Genomic DNA, 20,610 nt, shown 5'->3' with positions numbered 1-20,610 from the left:
AAGTAGGTGGAGACCAAATAATTGGAATTATGACTTGGATCATTTCTGGTTTAATCATACTGGACACAGCTTAGAGCCCACTGGACGGTCTGCTATATTTGATATGTTGTTGGTGATGCCCAGGTTGTTGGTACAGGCACTAATTGCCGAACTGGTAGAAGTGGCCTAAGTAGCAAGCCTAAGGTTGCAGTCTGTCCTGAGCAAACCCATCCCCCCCTCCCCGGAGGCAGACACACAATTGGAAGTTTATTTCTTTATTGGCAAAGCACTCAATTATAATCAGCTCCCAAGGTGCAAGAATCACACACACCACTCCTGCTAAAGGAACTAGCTGAGCACCTCCTTCTTCAGACCTGTGCTCTGGTCCCAGCAGTTGGAGAAACTGTGCGCCATGCCTCCTCCAGCCCACGTAAACCCCCACTTCTGACATGGTACACTCAAGCAACCAGGGACTTCTCCTGCACGGCATCTTCAGCTGCTCCCTCCTTGTCCCTCCTTGTCCTTGGAGACAGTGGGGGAGGGGACAGAGGAGATTCTCTGGGACCATCTCTTTCACCTGTGTGCCCCCCTGCAGCTCCCCCCTCCTTTCCTCCCACTTTGGACTGCCCAGCCTCTCCCCCACCTCACAGGTGACACAAGAACCATGCAAATCAGTGGCCCCTTTCTCTGGATCATCTGCCCCTCCGCCCAACCTTTGGTGTTGTCCTACCTGTCCTTAACTCAGTATTGCACCAGTTGGGTCAACCAAGAACAGCCTGCTCTGTGCTGGGCAACAAAGAGGGGAGGCTCAGACATCAGATACGAGAGCTCAACTAGATACCATGGCCATGGGGCTCAATTGCAGAGATGCGAGGAAGGTGATTAAAACTGCTGCATGGCTGGGCAGCAGCAGGGGAGGAGGAGCTGAACTCATGTGTTTTCATTACAAACCGTTTTTGGTTGTTTTTCACTCAAATGTGGTTCCAATCTGTCTCAGAGTGGTTATAATAAACAGTTTGGGGGCAGAAGCAGTGTAGTTCAGCTACCCTGCCCTGCCTGCTGCCTTTTAAACCCTCCTCACCACCGTTTTAAAAGGATTCAGTGACACAAATCCAAGTTTGGCCCCAAACTATTTTTCTTCTTTCCTCCTCCATCCTGTTCATCTATGAAAACAACTCTCTTTGCATTGTCTCCACTTCTTGCTTCACTGCATTCAAAGCTTCTGCACGTTCCTTTAAAGGTTGGGAACGATGCTTTGTCCAAACTTGTAAAACCTACCGTATTTTTCGCTCTATAACACGCACCCGACCATAACACACACGTAGTTTTTAGAGGAGGAAAATCCGTAGGCATGCCACCCGTAGGCATTCCCTCCATAACACGCACAGATATTTCCCCTTACTTTTTAGGAGGAAAAAAGTGAGTGTTATGGTGCAAAAAATACGGTACCTGTAACATGAACTGAGGAACGGGCAGTCTCCTCTTTGCATGAAGACTATAACTGCAAACAGTGACTGAGGAATTTGTAAGTTTAGGCAATGCTAACATTTGACTGGCAGTAATGAAAAGGGGAAATAAGAAACCCAATTTGTTTCAAGGGAAAATCTCACCCATGAATGCAAATTAAAATTATTTGTCATTCTACTTGATGTCATGATCATTACCTAAGCAATTGATTTTTGTCCCAAATGTGTTAAATTATTGCCAATTTAGATAACATTTGAAATTCTCCATACCACAGAATAACCATTAATTTATCACCAGGAATAAGGAAAATATATTACATTTTAGGCACTATTTTGTGTGTGCAAACTAGGAGCTTTAGGCAGACTGTAAAACTGTTAAAAGTAGCATCTTGATCATCTACCTGTTCTTGCAATGCCAGGCTTGGCTTGATGAGATGAGAGAATGGCAGAAAGCCAGGAACAGTAATGTGTTTACAATATACACATATTGTATGTGTGATTTGTTGGTAATTGCTTCAGTATCAACCACCAAGAGATGTTTCGAGACTGATTTTTTTGCTGTTAGCTCAGGTTTCAAATACTGGCATTGTCTTCAGCTGTAATCATAGCAGCAGAACTTAAGTTGTGGTCACAGCTCTACATTCATACTGCAAAAGCTTCAAAGCAATGACGTTGACTACTGCTTTATTGTGACTTTAAATTACGGTGCCATTTACAAAATTATGGAGTTGGTGGCCAAGACATTTAACCAAGTGGGCTGGCAATACAAAAGCATGTAAAGTTAAGGTTGTGTTGTCAACGCTCCAGCCTATAGCACCATGAACTAAACCACAGGGATGTAGTAATGCACACGGATGATCACACACACATTACTGGCTTCTGGCTTACCTTGCATTTTCTTCTTTGTGTGTGTCTGCATTTTGAAAAATCGATATAACCTCCGTAATTTGCTAATAGAAAATGAAAACACTGGGAGATCCAATTATTGATCTCCCACATTTTATCTATTTTTGCATGAGGATGTGGAAAAACTGATAGTGTTGCTAGATTTTACTAGACTGCAAACCCTCATTTCACCTTCTGACTCACAAAGCCAACTTGGCACACTGTTCCTATTAGTGAATGTAATACAGTGACAGTCTACAGCACTGGGGAATATACTCTTGTTGAACTCACTATTTCATCCCTTTGAATGATGATGCCCTCTTCTCCCCCTCCAGTGCTTGCTCCCCAGAATGCACGGGTCCTCAAGAGCACAGAAGATTCCGTGGCCATTGGCTGGGATAAGGTGGTGGATGTGGATGGTTATCTCATCAGCTACTTTCCTGTTGGGTATGAAGCCTCTGTGAAGCAAGTGCGAGTGTCCAAAGATCAAACTACCTATGAGATTCTGGGTCTTCTTCCTGGCACAAAGTATATTATTACTCTCCGCAATGTAAAGAAGGGGATTGCCAGTGACCCAGAACTCCTGCAAGCCAGCACAGGTAAGAACACTAAAACCAGTCCTAAATTATGTGGTGCTTGGTTCACACCAGCAGATTGCAAAGGGAAAACTTTGAAAAAGCGACTCAGTTCAGGCATGACTCCAACCTTGCTTAAAGATTGCTATGGTTTTGATGCGGTGTTGAAATTTACACATTATGATTGTCGATTAGCTGACAAGCTACAGCTGAAAACTATGGTTTGAAGTCAGTTTACCAACCATGATTTGTGCTCATTACTATTTGGTACGATGTCTAAATTGGAAAACCATTGCACCAAACAGTGGCTTGCTCGTTATGCATGTTTAAACTCAAACCATAGTTTTGGTATAATGTCTGACCTGATACTATGACGGAAGTGCATAAAACTATGCACAACACAGTGAAAGTTGAGAGTGAGAAGTTTTTCTTCCTCTTTCATAATACAAGAACCCAGGAGTATCCAATGCAGATGAATGTTGGAAGATTCACGACAGTCCAGAGAAAGTACATATTCACACAGTGCATAATGGTTAAATTATGGACTCTGCTACCACAAGACATAGCAGCAAATACCATAGATGGCTTTAAATAGAGTTTAGGGAAATTCATGGTGGATAAGGCTGGCAGACGGCGGCTACAGTTTCACCTCACCGTTGAAGGCCATGCATCTCTCTGAATGCCAGCTGAGGGGAAGCCCAAGTGTGGAAGAGTTCTGCGGCACTCAAGTCCTGTTTGCGGACTTCCCAAAGGCATCCAGCTGGATCCAGCAGGGCTCTTGTGTTCTTAGGAGTTAATGGGGAAACTGATGGCCCAAATTCCCCCTCCCTTTCCCTATCTGCCTTTCATCTAAGCAAGTGCATTACATCCAAAGTTCTGTTATAATTATTCCTTAGAGAGCAAGGGGATTGATTGTAATAATGTGCTGTTTCAGCTTTGCTTTCGATTATTCTCTCTTTTCTAGAGGTCTCTGCCATTGGTGCTATATGGGTGACAGAAGAGACAGATAATTCTCTGGAAGTGGAGTGGGAGAATCCTTCAACAGAGGTGGATTATTACAAGCTGAGGATCAGCTCTTTGCTCCGGCCAGGGGAGGAGAAGGAGGTGCTGGTCCCTAAAAGCAGTGATGCCAAGAGCAGATATGTTATCACAGGTAAGTGGTGATGTGGTCAGTTTCTTACGATCAGGAATGAGGTCAATGGAGAAGATCTGTTCATTTTTCTCACTGTTAACTGGAAAGAGAACTGACATTTGGTTGTTTATTTAGGCCCCATCTGCACTATACTTTGAAAGCATTACCATACCACCAACCAGTCACGGCTTCCCTGCAAGAATCAAGGGAATTGTAATTTTGTTAAGAGAGACCCCTATTCCCCTCAGAGAGCTACATTTCCCAGAGTTCCTTGGGAAGAGGGATTCGGTGTTAAACCACTTTGAGAAATGCAGCTCTATAAGGGGAATAGGGGTCTCTAGATGTTGCTGGACTCCAGCTCTCACAAGATCCAGCCAGCCTGGCCGGAGGTCAGGGGTGATGGAAGCTATAGCTCAGAGCCAGTGTGGTGTAGTGGTTCAGAGTGGTGGACTCGTAATCTGGTGAACAGGGTTCGATTCCCCGCTCCTCCACCTGCAGCTGCTGGGTGACCTTGGGCTAGTCACACTTCTTTGAAGTCTCGCAGCCCCACTCAACTCACAGGGTGTTTGTTGTGGGGGAGGCAGGGAAAGGAAAATGTTAGGGTAGTGATAAAGCGGGATATCAAATCCAAACTCTTCTTCTTCTTCTCAGCAACACATGAAGGGCCATAGGTTACCTGCCCCTGGCATAAAATAATAATAAAAAAATGCTTATATAGGCCTAGGCATCTGTATTGAACATGGTTTCTAAGCGGTTTTTACAGAGTTCTGATTTATGTGCATTTAATAATAATAATTTTTTTTATTTATACCCCGCCCTTCCTGGTTTAAAAACCGGGCTCAGGGCAGCTAACAGCAAATATAAAGCATTGATTAAAATACGACTTAAAAACAGCATAAAATACAACATAAATGCAGCATCAACGTCAATAAAATTCAAAAATTCAGGGGTCATTTTAAGGAAAAAAACCCCAGTTAGTACACATCAAATGATCTCCAGGGCTAACTGGCCAAGCTGGTCCTACTAGGGCCAGCAGGAGACCAGGGAAGAGTTTAAATGTGGGGTCCCAGAAGGGTTTCTTCATAAAAAAGAAAAGGGAAAAGGGAGTAGAGGATCAGGCTATTTCAAATTGAAGGCCAGGCGGAATAGCTCTGTCTTACAGGCCCTGTGGAAGGAAATCAAATCCTGCAGGGCCCTAGTCTCGTGGGACAGAGCATTCCAAACATTAACTTTTTTTTTTGCTTCATTTATGAGCTACAAAAGTGTTATGCAACATTTTAAAAATAAAAACCCAGCCCAGTGTCATCTGTATCCAGCGTTAGCCATGATCAGAGTAGACCCCCTGAAATTAATGGGCATGACTTATTTAGGTCCACTAATTTCAATGGATCTGTCTGAATAGTAAGTACTTAGATGGATAAAACCAACTGAAAACAGGACAACGCAGAGTCAACAAGCTGCAGGCCTCCAGCAAATAAATGCCTTTTGAAACAAATACATTTCCCCTCCAGCTGGTGACACAAGTGTTGCAAAGAACAACCATTAGGGGATTTCAGAGGGGAAGCCCTGCAGCTGAGTCTCAAGGCTGATCTTCCCACATGCAGACCAAAGCCTCCGTCCTCTGGGATGGGTTTCACTGTGAACAGGAGAGATGCGGTTTCCCCCTTCCCCTCAGATCAGGCTAGACAAATCCTACATGCAACAAAGGAAAGCCTTTGAAACACATCTAGTATGGAATATGGAGAGAAATCAAAGATGCAGCTGTGTCTCAGAAGAATTTACCTCTTGTTCTCTTTATAGGCCTGAAGCCAGGAACCCAGTATGTGATCACCGTCATATCTATGAAGGATGAGATGGAAGGGAAGCCGTCCTCTGTGAACGGCTGGACAGGTATAAATCTAGGGCTTCGGCGACATCATTCCACAAGCACAGCTGCTACTAGTTGTCACAATTGCCGTAGCAATCGCTCATACAGTGTGATCCTTTGAGCCTTCCAAAGTGTCCCAATTACTCTCTCCAGATGTCTCTCTTCACAGTTAACTAAAATCTGTGTACAATCAGGACATGAATGGGCAGGGAGAGTGGGATCTCACCCCCTGGCACCACTTCAAGCCCCTCCGTGTTGTTTGGCTATTCTGCACAAAACTTCAGTGCATAGTCTCTTCCACTGCCAAGGACAGTGTCTGTGCGCACCATGCAGCTTGTACACACAGAGGTTCTGTGTTCAAGACAATAGACCAATGTATGGTGGATGGGGGTGGTGCCTGCCGCTGCAATCCCAGTTCTCCTCTCTGTGTTAATTGTAGACAGAGTTTAGTCGTTTGCCCAGAGCTTGGGTTCAGAAGGGTTTGCAACATCTCAGCATGGGCTCATCCACGCTTCCCCTTGTCCCACTGCTTTCCCCCAGGGAAAACCACTCTTAAGCTCTCAATTGGAGCAAACAGCAATTCTCCAGATTGATGTTTCCTCTGATTTGTGAAGAGGCCATGAATTAACAGCCCTCCCTCTGCTACTGGAAATGTAAGGATTCATCAATGGAATTACCAGACCACTGTTTTTTCTCAAAGGAGGGCAGACCCCGCGGCACCAGATGTTGCCTGCACCAGATGCCTATAGTTGGCAGCCTTGGGTTTGACTTTGGATCAGTGTTTTTGTTTACTCCTGCTGTCTTCAGAATTTTCTTGCCAGTGGGAGGAAGTCAGACTAGAGCACTGAAATTCTGCTTCCTCTTGGGCAGTAAATCATTGCTGTGGAATGTCCTGATTTTGCAGATGATGTGTCCATTTTAACAGTTTTGATTTGAACATGTTGTGCTCTGGGCTGGACATGAGAAGCACCATTTCTTCCTTTGTAGCTACAGCAAAGTAGTTCCTAGAAACTGGGAAGGGAATCTGAAAGGCAAAATATATCAAGCCAACTGTTTGGTCTATATTGCCAAAAATACAAACTGTCCAGTGGTTTGGTTGTAAAAGCAAGAGCTGTTTGGATCCATGTGGGCTGCTCTTCAAGCTCCAGAAAGAGTGCACATTTTCTGTTACAAACTGTTCTGCTACACCGAAGCTACGCACCCTATATAGCAATGAGTGGTGTCAGGAAAAAACTGCCACACACAATTAAAGTCCCAGAAGTTGCTTTGCAAGAATTGCACAGAATTACCCATGTGCACAACGCAACCACGTGGACAGGCACAGATTGCACAGATCATAACAAGAGAATTGGCAGCCTGCTGGGAGGATTTTGGGTGCCCATTTTTGGGAAAGATTTCATCCCATCATTCCCTGCCCATGTGATTAAATCATTTTCTCCCAGCCACATGGGAGCCACTCACAGAAAAGAGACTCCCATGCTGTTTGGATAACAAGGCCCTGCGTTAACCCACTCTTTGCCGCTTAATTGGAGCAAACATCAATTTGGAGTTTTAAAGGATTGAATTTAGAGTAGGTTTTCGTGGGGAAAGCTCATAGCTTTAAATCTCAAACCATGCCTGGAAAGAGTGGAGAAAAGGTAAGTGCGGATGAACCCAGAGTGATGGCTTAGACAGCAGTGAAGTTGCCCCCCACCAATGTGTTTTCCCACCTGCTCTTTTCCCACCTAGCTGTTCACATCAGCATGGCTTCATTAGTGTCAGATCCATCTCTGTTAGTGTTTAAACCAGGGATGTCTTTACCCTATGCAAAGGTGTTCACACCTTGGCTAGAGATGAATCAGGAACGGCTTAAGGACTCTAGTTGGTATGAAGTTGGTTTGAGAAATGACAACTCAAACAGCAGTATTTTAGAGCAAAGTAAAAGATACACACACATTTTGGTAAAGTCATGTGAGCACGGATTAGAAACCCAGCTCAGGAAATGTAGTGAGAGCACAGCAAACAGCAGTGTGAATGCAGCCAGGGTGATTTTGCTGCCTCCTGGAATAGAATCTGAGCATTATAAAATGGCTCTAATCTTATCATTCAAACTCAGGATCATCACAGTCCTTCAAACGGATGGGAGTGTGGGAAGTCTTGCTCTAGCACCACTGTGCAACTCTTCGGTTTTAACATCTTTATTTTTAAAAGTATGAAAAAGTGTGAAGTATTTCATTCTTAAAGGTTGCTTGGATGGTTGACCATGGTGTAAGGTCTCTGTGAGTCATATTAGCCCTGTTTGGACATTCTGCCTGCATGTAAAAGCAAGATGAGATCAGGAATGAGTGCATTAACCTTCAAACATGCCCACTTGCTGTCCTCTTTAGCCTCTGCAGCATGGAAGGGAGCCTCCTGTACTTATGGCGGCTCCCTGCACAATTTAGACCCTTGACCTTCCCTTACACCAAACCACCCAGAGAATCTCCCCAGTACGGGAGCTCCCCACTTCAGAACTTTGCTCTCCAACCTGTGGAGTGTGACAGTCATGATGCCAGTGGAGTGGCGGAGGAGCTTCTTACACTTGTCTCCTTGCTCACATGTTGCTTCTGCATGCAAGTAGAATGCCTGGAGGGGGCTACTGTCAAACTCTGAAAGGGTTCATAATATAGACAGGTGCTGATAAGTGTTTGAAATCAAATGCAGAAGATGCTTCTGCTATGAAATAAGGTGAAGGAGCAACCTTTGGTGGTAAATTGTTGAATAATAATAATAATAATAATAATAATAATATATTATTTATACCCCACCCATCTGACTGGGCTTCCCCAGCCACTCTGGGCGGCTTCCAACAAAACATTAAAATACAGTAATCCACCAAACATTAAAAGCTTCCCTATTAAATGATTGACTGGTGGATTGACTGAGTTGGAGACAGACAGAACTGATCACTGGAAAGGTCTCCTGATCAAGCTCCAGGAGGTGCTTTGACACGACTACCATCGATTTCCCTTGTGCATCAAAATGCTTTGAGTTGGTTTGCCTCGAAGAAATGGCTCCTAGAGATTTACAGAAATCTTGTCAGGATCACTGCCATGACTAAAAGTCCTTATTCCTTTCACAGATATTGATGGCCCAACTGATCTGGTAACCAACCAAGTAACAGAAGACACAGCTACCATTTCTTGGAATGGGGCCCAGGCTCCAATAGATAGATATGTGGTGAGCTACACCTCAGCTGATGGTGACACCAAAGAGATCTCTGTGGGGAAGGACAAGAAAACCACTACCCTGGTGGGTTTACATCCAGGCATGGAGTATACCATCTATATCTGGGCTGTGAAGGGAACCCAACAGAGCAGGAAGGCAAGCATAACAGCTGAAACAGGTAACCCAGAGATGTGATATTATGAAGTTTTGTGCTGTGTTCCTTTCTGCCTGTATTTTGTTTCTTATTTTCATACAGTATGTAGCCCTTGTTAAATGTTATAAAATTTTAGGATCAGTTCATGGGGGAGGATGAGCACTTACATTGTAAGTCATTGATGGAAGGAGTTGAGAGTTTTTCACTTTGTGAAGACAAGCTTCTGAACTTAGGTCTAAAAGCGTGCCAAATGGAGATTCATTGCCAAGCTCAGGCCAACAGAAGGAATTACTGCCAGACCATTGAGGAATTTCTTGACTACCCTAGGCCAGAAAGGGTCATATATGATACTACCTGATCTCTGTGAATGCTTCCAGTCCAGCTGTGCTAACTGATCTGAGCTAGAAGGAGAGTGTTCCTGCCTTTTCCTTGATGGACAAGCATTCTGTTAAGTAATTTAGCTGCATTAGTAAAGGTAAAGGGACCCCTGACCATTAGGTCCAGTCGTGGCTGACTCTGGGGTTGCGGCGCTCATCTCGCTTTATTGGCTGAGGGAGGCGGTGTACAGCTTCCGGGTCATGTGGCCAGCATGACTAAGCCGCTTCTGGTGAACCAGAGCAGCGCACGGAAATGCCATTTACCTTCCCGCCAGAGCGGTACCTATTTACCTACTTGCACTTTGACGTGCTTTCGAACTGCCAGGTTGGCAGGAGCAGGGACCGAGAAATGGGAGTTCACCCCGTCGTGGGGATTCGAACAGCCGACCTTCTGATAGGCAAGTCCTAGGCTCTGTGATTTAATCCACAGCGCCACCCGCATCCCAAGCACCACCCGCGTTGCATTATCAATGGCTAATTCCACCTTCCCAGATTCTGCCCCGCTCCCTCACATTAGTTAATTCAAATTCTTACGCATCAAGATGCATGTATGCATGACATTTTACTTCTGAGTAAAAATCTACTTGCCTGTCTAGCCATGGCAAAGTAAAGTCCCACAGATCAATATAACAAATGACTTACAGTTGCAAAACAAAGTCGCAAGAAGGTTATAACTGATATAGAAAGAAAACAATAATAATACCTCTATTTTGGTTCATAGAGATAGATGGCCCTACAAACCTGAAAGCAGACCAAGCAACAGAGAACACAGCCACTATCTCTTGGAATAAGGCATTGGCTCCTATAGACCGATACATACTTAGCTACACCTCTGCTGATGGAGACACCAGAGAGATCACAGTTGGGAAGGATAAGACCAGCACCACCTTGACTGGACTGAAGCCAGGCATGGAGTATGTCATCTACATCTGGGCTATGAAGGGGAGCCAGCAGAGCAAGAGGACAATCACAAAGACACTGACAGGTAACTTAAGTGAGGAGCGGTGGAGAGAGGTGATGGGATTGTTGGCTTTTAATGATGTGGTTAAAGAACTGAAAGACGAATTCCCTGGATGCCTAGATCCAGGTTTGGGGCAAGTACTCTTTGGTGAGAGAGGCTTGGCAGAGATTTAAAACAGCAAAACATGCAGCAAAGTATGGAAATGTTGGTGTTAGACCTTTAAGATCTCCCCTTCTAAACCCCTTCCAAAGTCCCCCCTTCCCTTAGCAAAGAGACCACACATTTGGCAAGTTAAAAATAGTTTACTTACAAACTCTTCAAAGGTTAGATTCATGTGCTTTTCCATAAAGCAGCAAGAAAAGATGGGCAGTAGAACTTAGTTTCAAAAATGGTAAGCGTTTCTAAATTATCTGTATAGAAACACAAATATGGCTTGCTAAAGCCATCCAGCTTAGACATCCTTACTGGTCAGGTTCACACGGTGGAGGGTGAGAGAACAGAGTTTGGTAACCCTTATTCCCACGGTGACGGGATGTGATCCAGCTAAGCCTGGCAGGGCAGCTTACTCCATGGTCTTAACCCCTCCGTGCATTAACTAGAGTTAAGCATTAACAAGGCTGTCAAATCTCTGTTGGCTCCAGAGCTTTTTTGGGTGATGCAGACAATAATATTTATTTCAGTAATCTGTTCCTCAGCCCTATAATGCAATGCCCAGGAGTATTATCCTCTCTTAATTAAAAAATAATAATGCAGGGCTGTTTCTAAAAGAGGTTTTTGAAATTACAGCTGGTCTAGAATGTAGTGGTCAGTTTGTTAAGTGGACTTGCTACTCTGGGCATTGTACAGCTATGTTCGGATAACTCCACTGGTTTCTGTGTTGGTTTCAGGGCCCAACTCATTTTTAAAGCCATAAAGCAGAATCATAGAGGGTTTTTTATTTTAAAAAAGCAACAGTGATACAAGCGAGATTAAACCACATTTCTAACACCATGTATGCTTTGAGCCTTAGCATTGCTAAGGCTTAGCAGTTAGGCAGCACTGAAAAATTTCTGCTCTCAGTGATGCTTCTGGCTCTGCGCTACATCACCCCATAGGGCGATATGGGTATCTGCTCTGTGGACTACTCCCAACACTATAATGCAGGGGTGTCAAACTCAAATTCATCGGGGACCGCATCAGCAGTTTGGTCACCCTCAAAGGGCCGGTTGTATCTGTAGGACTATGTGTCCACTCTTTATTATCATAAATTATTGTCACTGCATTCAATTATTACTGTTTTTTGTAATAATGTAAGTAATAACTAGCTCTGAAAGCAGAAACATAGTCAGAATAATGGCAAGTAGATATTCAAATGTACAATTATCACATCACAGGATGGCATGCGCTCAATATAAAAACAAGTGGAGGTTTCCTGAATGCATGTAAAGTGGAAGTTTCCTGTGTAGAACGGCTGGCGCCGCTAGAGGGCAGACGTTCTCTGGCTTGTAGGCTGCCGCGCATGCGCTGAAGAGGCGGCTTTCTCATGTCAAAAAAAAAAAAAAGCGAGAATAAAAGGTGAAGGCTGGCGGCCGGCGGCGGCTACACGGGCCACATGACGAGGTCTGGCGGGCCGGATTCGGCCCGCGGGCCTTGTGTTTGACACCCGTGCTATAATGGAATACTAATGGCGCTTCCTTCATCATACAAATAGCTGTATTATGGACATAGTGAGATACTATAAAATTTGCAGAAGCAGTACTGCACAATACTAATGGCAAGCCTACTGACATACCTTGTCCTAGGAAGGTGAATTTGAGGCCCTGCAGCTCCCTCTGTTGCCCACATGTGAAGAAGCTTGCACTGGACATTTTTCAGGCTGTTTCTCTGCCAGTTTCCCTCTCCTGTAGCCAATATTGCCTGCTCAGAGTCTTCGTATTACAGCATAATTTATTTTTGGAACTGCCTAATTCATGCATACCTAGCTGGACTCTCTTATAAGACAACACTAACTTTTCTGGGATGTGTGTGTGCGCACGACTGGGAACTTGACTTCTCAAAGGGACAGTAAGGTAAAGGTAAAGGTAAAGGACCACTGGAGGGTTAAGTCCAGTCAAAGGCAACTATGGGGTGCTGTGCTGATCTCGCTTTTCAGGCCAAGGGAGCTGGTGTTTGTCCACAGACAGCTTTCCAGGTCATGTGGCCAGCAGGACTAAACCGCTTCTTAAGCTTGAACACCCCCTATATCAGATTTGGCTAATGTGTGACCTGGCCAGGTGACCCCTGCCCATTGGCCATGCTGGTTGGGACTGATGGGAGTCCAACCCATCTGCAGGGCACCATGTTGGCTAGACCCACAGTCAGCTTACAAACAAGCTTAATCATGTATACTCAGATCTGAGCCCCATTGAGTTCAGTGTGATTTACCTCCAGGTAAGTGTTCATGGGAGAATGAATTGAATGTATTCTCACCCTGCTCCTGGCTGATGTGTTCATTTATCCCACATCACCTCTGGTAAACAGGCTTTGTGGATTCTTATATTGTTTCAAAAAACTACAAAACTTGTTTGACCAAATGCAACTGTGGGATGAAAGATATGTGTGAACCCCTGTGGGAATCAAAGTCTCTATCAAACTACTCTTAAAAACTAAGAGGAGCTTTATTATGCTCATGAAAATAAGTTTTGTTTTAGTGGGATTGAATTTGGATGGTGATGTTTACAGATACTCTGACGTGTGTAATTTTTTGTAGCTGTACGGCTATGGAGATCTGATAGTTGTGACAACTCTATGTTGTCACTATCAACTCTTTGTTGTATGTTTGCCTTGCAATAGCACAGCCTGCTCTTACGGCTGCAGTTCAAGAGTCAACTAAACAGGAGGTTGGCAAAGCATTGATTTATGTGTCCTGGCATTTTTAAATTTTATTTTATAGTAGCCTATGGGCTGAGCTTGCTCAGCTACCAGCCAGAAACATGGATTGGTCTGGCATGTGTGTTGCTGTTTGTCTGCCAGTTTGCCAGTCATGATGAGAGTTCCAGACATGTGGAAGGGCAGCCAGAGAACACAGAACCACAGGCGGCTTTGTGCGCAGAGCTAACTTCATAATATTGGCGCTTCAGCACAAGATAAGAGGCTGCCTGTCCTCATCCAAGGCCTTCCGGCCTCTTCAACTGCCGCAAATCTTTTCTGAAACTGATTTATGTAAGCAAGTTCTTAGATAACGAGTCTGACAAAAATAAAACCCACCCATTCTTTCTCACACAGATCTGAAGTACTCATTACTATATTTTTCCGTGTATAAGACGCCCCCATGTATAAGACTCCCCCTAATTTTTGGGACTCAAAATTAAGAAAATGTAGTATGCACTATCCATGTATAAGACGACTCCTTGTTTTAAACTTCAGAAATTTAGGAAAAAATATAATCTTAAACATGGAAAAATATGGTATACTACCCGTTTTTTAAAATGATCTTGTGATATTTTTTTCCTACTTAAGCCAGGTTGAAACAGGTTCCCATGTTATACTGATTTATTACCCAGTGTAGGGGCCAAAGTAGCTACTTATTATATGAATTCGGTACCCTGCTGTTCAATTAAAACTTTCAGAGCAGCTTGAGAGCAGTAAAGTAAATAAAATCAGCAAACATGTTATAAAAATAGCAGAGGACTCAAACAAAAATTAAAATTCAGTTGTAATTGAAAGTAAAAGAAACTCTTGAAAAGCCTGGATAAATTAAAATGATTTTATCTGGTCATCAATCTCATTTTTTTGGGGGGGGGGGCACTTTATGCATTACCAAAAAAGAATAACTGCATCACCTCAAAATGATAAAAGCGGGTTCATTTTTGCATTAATCTAAATACATTAATTTATAAGTATAGTTACAAATTTATAGATAATTGTTATGATTTAAATTAGGGTTTGCTGCCCTTTGGCCCCCCAGATAGTCCCTTGCCATTGGCACTACTGGCTGGGGCTGATGGCAGCTGTAACACACCGTCTCTCTCTTCATAGCAGGGGAGTCTGTGCCCAGGTGACCTCTGTGCTTGCTCAGTCTGCTCCCCAGGGCAGCTTCAAGGCCCCTGCTAGCCTTTTCCATGGGCACAGCCTTTCAGTCAGAAAAGTCTCCTTAGCGTCAGGCAGGCATCCCTAGGGAGGGCATTCTGGAACTGGTGGCCACCACAGAGAAGGCCAAGGGGAAGTCAGTTTCCTTGTTATCCAAAAGCCATCTTGCTGAGCTTAATCAGAGGAGCTATAGTGCACAAGAACTGCTTTACTATTTTCCCTTTGACTACTTTTCTGCCCAAATTTCTTTCCCCAAGCTTCTGTTCAATGAATGGGAGAAGAGACATTGCTATGGCCTCTTCCCCCTCTCCACTTAAGACTACAGCCTCTTGCATGGGTGTGTGTGTGTGTGTGTGTGTGTGGAGAACCTCAGTTTTTATTTATTTACTTGATTTGGGGGGGCAGACACCCCCTGCTCCCCATGGCCTCTTGCAGCTGATTTTCGTTGAGGTGGGGGGAAAGCTGTGAGACTGCCATGTAAAATCTAATGTGGCTCTAAATAGTTTCTGAAACCACATTCACAAGTCTAGTTCCATCCTGACATTTTTTTTCTAAATAACGTGTTATAAGAATTTTAAGGTCTTAGATATATAATAAATGTTCATCAATGTGCCAGGCAGGCTCGTACATGAGTGTGTGAACCGCGTGTCTGGAGCATCGCAGGGGGACAGTCCTGAAACCATTTTGACTCCCCAGCTGACCAGGTGTTTCTCTGCAAGGATGGAGGGGGTGAAAAAAGCCCTTCCCATTGTCTCAGGAATTAGGTAATTGCCATCTCAAAGGAATGGCCAGACTACCAGAAAAGGCAATCAGATAAGGCATTATCAGATAACTTGGCAGACAGGAAAAACACAACATTCAATTTTCTGTTGTAGACCACCTTTTCTGTGATGTAGGTATGATGTTTGTGGAGGGTGGTCTTGGGCTACACCCCTTCTGTGATGTGTGTATGGAGGGGTGGTCTGGAGCTCCAGGGCAGGGAATTTCAACATGGATATATAAGGCCTTGCGCGCCATTGTTCGAGGTCCTCCTCCTCTCTCCTGCGTGTGGGGGCACATAGCTGTCAACCTTCCCTATTTTTGCGGGAAATTCCCTTATTCCAGCACCGTTTCCCACTGCTATCCCGGATTGTTAGATATCCCATAGACTGTCCCCGGGACAGGTAAGGCTGCTGATCCCTTATTTTTGAGGCTGCTGATCCCTTATTTTCAAATCTGAAAGTTGACAGCTATGGGGCAACACCCTGTTGCAGCAGTCAATAGAGATCAGGCTTACTAGCTGCTTTGCTTCTCAATATTCTCTGGTTGGTCTCTGTTATTTTCTCCTACTGATAGAGAACCTACAAAAGGTCTCTATATGGGCTCTTGGGTACCCCATAAGGGAAAAGGAGCAGGTTTTTTTTTACTTATATCAAATGTAAACACTTTGCGATAGCTTGGTGGCCCTGAATGTTTCTAATGGCCTGGTTCACTACTTTGAGGCACCAAATATGCAGCGCCCCCAAGCTCCTTGGGCTGGAGGCTGAATTGTTGCAATTTGCATCTTGGTGGAAATAAGATGTATGCTAACCCAGAGACAGAGGTGGCATGAAGCAGATGTGGAGAAACCGCTGTCTTTCGCAAAGCAGGATGTGGGGGGGGGGGAGGAGGGTGCATGGGACTGATGTTGTTTTAGACTGTTTTGCAAAATATTTTAATACTCCTAACAAGGAAAATAAAGGCAGACCTTGGAATTTCTAACCACTCGGGGAATTGTGGAGGGGAAAATGGTTCTTCCAGTAGTTTGTTCAATTCCTCTTAGGAATATGAGGAGGTCAAATCTTTTTCTTTCTACACAGGTTATTGTAATGAATAAACCATATACAGTGGTACCTCTGGTTACATACACTTCAGGTTACATACGCTTCAGGTTACAGACTCCGCTAACCCAGAAATAGTACCTCGGATTAAGAACTTTGCTTCAGGATAAGAACAGAAATCGGGCTCCAGTGGCGCGGTAGCAGCAGGAGGCCCCATTAGCTAAAGTGGTGCTTCAGGTTAAGAACGGACCTCCGGAAAGAATTAAGTACTTAACCTGAGGTACCACTGTAGCAGGTTAAAACACCTTCACCCACTTTGTCTTTTGCCTAGAAATTGACCCTCCCAGGAATGTTCGTGTGTCAGATGTAACACAGTCCAGTGGACTGGTCACTTGGACACCACCTGATGCTCAGATCAGTGGCTATCTCATCACCTATCGGGAACCAGATGGTACTATCAAGGTAAGTCTGTAAATTGCTATGTGAGCAAATGTAAGATTAGCTAAGCCAACAGTTCAAAAACGCACAAGCTTTTCACCCATGAACCCAGATTTGATACAGAGATTCACTACATATGCTTTGCATTTAATGTTTTTAAGTTATATGAAAAGTTGGTACAGGTGGCATAACTGTAAAGCAACACTGAATCATCATGAAGATTTGGCATGTAGCCAGTATATAGTCAGGGGCCCCCTTTTGCCTCATTTTAGTTCTGAAAATGTCCAGCCCACACACAAGATGGTTTATGATATACAATTATAATAAGGCATTAAAACCACATAAAAGCAAATTATAGAAACAGCAGTTATAAAAGCAATCTTGAAATGCAGCCTAGAGATAAAACAGTATTTTTAACATCCTTTTAAAAAGCAGAAAAAAACAGTTGATTTCAGAGATTAAAAGTGAAGCTTTTAATTTGACTTGCCCCATCCTTGTGTTTTGGGAATATAAATACAGCCTATTCCCTTCAAATACTGGATCTTATTCTATGAATGCTATGAACTATGAACCTCAACTATTATTCACCGAGTACTGTGTGCATCTGACTTGCTCCTCTAGGAAGGGCAGTCTGTGGTTCTTTGGATCCTGTGGGATCAATTCTAATCAGCCCCAGCCAGCATGCCTGATGGTCAGGGACGATGGAAGCTGCAATCCAGCAACACGTTCCACTACCTTCCTCTAGAGAAACTGCATTTTTCACTTCCCCATGGATCACAACCATCCTTGGGTAGCCAATCATCTCTCTCCCTGCCTCTTACAGGGATTGGAGGCGAAGGTCAAGAAGGGCTGGAGCCAAATTGTCAATGAAATGTAATTTTTGCCTCTCTTTTCTTTTGTGTGTCAGGAAGTGCGGTTAGGTCCTAATGAGGAAAGGTTTGTCCTAGAAGGCCTTACTCGAGGAACCAAATACACCATACATATCATGGCCTTTAAGGGAGACCGCTGGAGTAGAAAAACAACCACCACCTTTTCTACAGGTAGGCTTTGGGAACTGCAGTAAAACTTCCTCGACCTGTTGTTCATGATGGTGCTTGCCCTCAAAATGGGTCACGTGGCACTGCCAGCTGAATCTGTGTTGATATTCTGGGGATTTTTTGTATTATGAAGGCTTGGAAAGAGGCCAGGAGTTCAAGGAGTAGGTCAGTCTAGTCTCAGGGTTTGGATCTGAAATTTCAGGATTTTAGCCGCCTTCTTGGGGTCTCCAGGGGAAGAAGTAATTTGCACCACACCGAATCTTAGTAGGAAAATATGTGACTGAAAACCATAATCACAAATCATACACATTCATTTTTATAACCAAGCATTTGATGATGTCATCAGGAGCAGAATGGAACGCAAATTGAGCTCAGATTAAACTTAATATAGTTTTGTTTGCCAAACCCAGTACTGAATTGAGCTGAGGGAATGTGCCCATCACCATTTAACATGTATTTTTGCTTTGAGAGGTTGAACTCCTGTTTCTGGTGATCTGAGAAACATTATGGGTGTATTTAAAAGAATCCTAAGATCAATGTCTTAATAGCCTATTCTGAAGACATTCTAAATTTGATGATTTTGCACGTCAGATTTGAATAGTAATAGTGGAATAAGTTTTAACAGGTCAAGAACTGGCGGCACTTTCAGATCTTACATAGTAATTTCAAAGTACCACATACATGTTGTCCAGTTTTCAATTTTCCATAATGTAGATGTGACTGCTGAGCCCCTTAACTGGAAAGTAAACTCAGTTATGAGATTGATCATCAAGACACCAGTTAGGAAGAGCTCATCTGTGGTGAGCAAGAAGGACTTTTGTTTTAGCTTATACCTGAGACATTTTTTGGCAAAACGAATTCAAGGATGCTAACCATCTGTGAAGCCTCAACAGAGAATGAGATGGGAGAATCTTATCATCAGCTCAGAGATGACCAGAAAGTAGAGACCCTGTTTTAATTCAGATGTTTACATCATTATTAAATAAGTTTAAAAGGTGAGGCTCCAGTATAAAACCTTGTTTGATGCTACTAGATTTGGGAATACAGTGGAAGAAGAGTTCAGTGTGATGAAATCTTACATTCAGACTGGTGTTTGAATATAACATCCTTACACAAAATGGCGAGAGGTTTGGGCATTTGATAATTTGTTGAACAACCAACGTGTGCTGATGGAGCCAAAGGTAACCTTAAAGTTGACAAAAGCTACAAACAAATCCATTTTTTAAAATGTTGGCATACTTAAGAATTAAGTGGGCAAGCACAAAACAGTTGTCTAATAACAAGTAGACAGCTTTAAAGCTGGATTGTTCAGAAAATCCCTTCTTTGAACTTAAACAGGAGTATTTTCCATGTAGATTTATGAAATATACTCGGAGTCCTGCAATGATTTCATGCTCTTTATTGCAACTTGTAAAACCGTGATTGAATTTCCCCCCAAACCTCAGGCTTTTATATATATTATTTACACAATGAGTCCCGGCTGATTGGCTGATTCTGCTTCCCTCCTGGAGCCTGATTGGTCTTCTCCTGCAAGCCAATCAGTTGTTGCATTCTACGATCCTACCAACCCAATAGGCTGATTAACTTCCTCCTGGAGCTTGATTGGTCTTCTCCTGCAAGCCAATCAGTTGTTGCATTCTAGGATCCTACTTGCCTATTGCTCTAGGATCCAAGCTTAGTACATAACAATTTACTATAATATCTATCCATTTATTTGGTCTTTGTGAGTTCATGACTCAAGTGAGATTTGAAGTGGGAGCTCACAAGTCATGCTGGGTTATCTGCTACACTGCCTCAACTCAGAAAGATATATGGACAAAGCCATCAGGGTCACAGACCTACTGTTCATTTGATTGGATTCTCCATCCTTCATTTGCTCCCTGAGAAGCATATAATCTGAAAAACTGACAGTGGGAAAAACAGTAAGAGAGAAGGAAAGACAAGGGTTTGGAGAGATGGCTATAAGCAAACACAGCTAGACATAAATGCTGTGCAATCCTATGCATGTCTTCTCAGAAGTAAATCCTATTGCACTCCATGGGACTTGCTCCCAGGTAAGTGCTGGAAGTGACAAGAGTGCTGATCAATTTGCACTGCAGGCTGATGTAACTGCATGAGAAAGAGCAGACAGAGAGAGGAAACTCCAGACTTCCTAGGCTGTCCTCCTTTTGTTGACCTTCCTTCAGACAGATAATCTTAGGGTTGGTGGTTTCCCTTCCTACTCACCTTCCTTCTCCTTCATGCCTCCCTGATGACAGCAGACATACTTTGAGCTCTCCCTCTTGAGGTGCAAAAGCAAGCACCGCTTCTTGCATCTCCATTGTAGGTAGATAGAATTAGAGATATTTCCTGTCGAGCATGCATTTCTGGTAACAAATATTAGCTTGCTTCTTTTCCTAAACTCAGTGTGTCTCAGTGTGATTGTATGCAGGGTAAAGTGTGCTCCTCCAGCAGGGATTCTATATCCAGTTCAGTTTCTGCTGGGTGTTCCAAACAAATGCTAACAGTAAGTGTTTTACAGGCTGGCAGCCTTAGCCTTGGTTCATGAAACTGCATTTGATCATGTTCATGTGTCCCTTCGGGTCTCCCTGCTCTCTGCCATTCGTGGTCTGTGTAGGATAGAGGATAGATTTATTTGGCCTAATCTTGCTCTTTCCGACACAAACTGAAATGCAGCTATCAATTGAAATGTGCAGTTCTCCAAATT

The 20,610-nt window shown here is 43.6% G+C and overlaps 1 protein-coding gene across 1 annotated transcript in view; it reads left to right on the top strand.

Annotated features, from left to right (window-relative positions):
• The window catches only part of TNN (tenascin N), a gene marked incomplete at its 5' end in the record, with an annotated part of 34,324 nt that overhangs the window by 3,999 nt on the left and 9,715 nt on the right, over positions 1-20,610 (top strand). Inside the window, 7 exons of the mRNA XM_081010228.1 lie at positions 2,666-2,929; positions 3,870-4,058; positions 5,838-5,927; positions 9,005-9,268; positions 10,343-10,606; positions 16,760-16,890; positions 17,774-17,906. Coding sequence (XP_080866354.1) covers positions 2,666-2,929; positions 3,870-4,058; positions 5,838-5,927; positions 9,005-9,268; positions 10,343-10,606; positions 16,760-16,890; positions 17,774-17,906 — 1,335 coding nt within the window. The remainder of the gene's footprint in view (positions 1-2,665; positions 2,930-3,869; positions 4,059-5,837; positions 5,928-9,004; positions 9,269-10,342; positions 10,607-16,759; positions 16,891-17,773; positions 17,907-20,610) is intronic.

Source organism: Podarcis pityusensis (genome assembly GCF_964106645.2).
Source record: "Podarcis pityusensis genome assembly, chromosome: 6".
NCBI classification, from domain to species: Eukaryota; Metazoa; Chordata; class Lepidosauria; order Squamata; family Lacertidae; genus Podarcis; species Podarcis pityusensis.
This window is presented reverse-complemented; position numbering and strand designations above follow the sequence as displayed.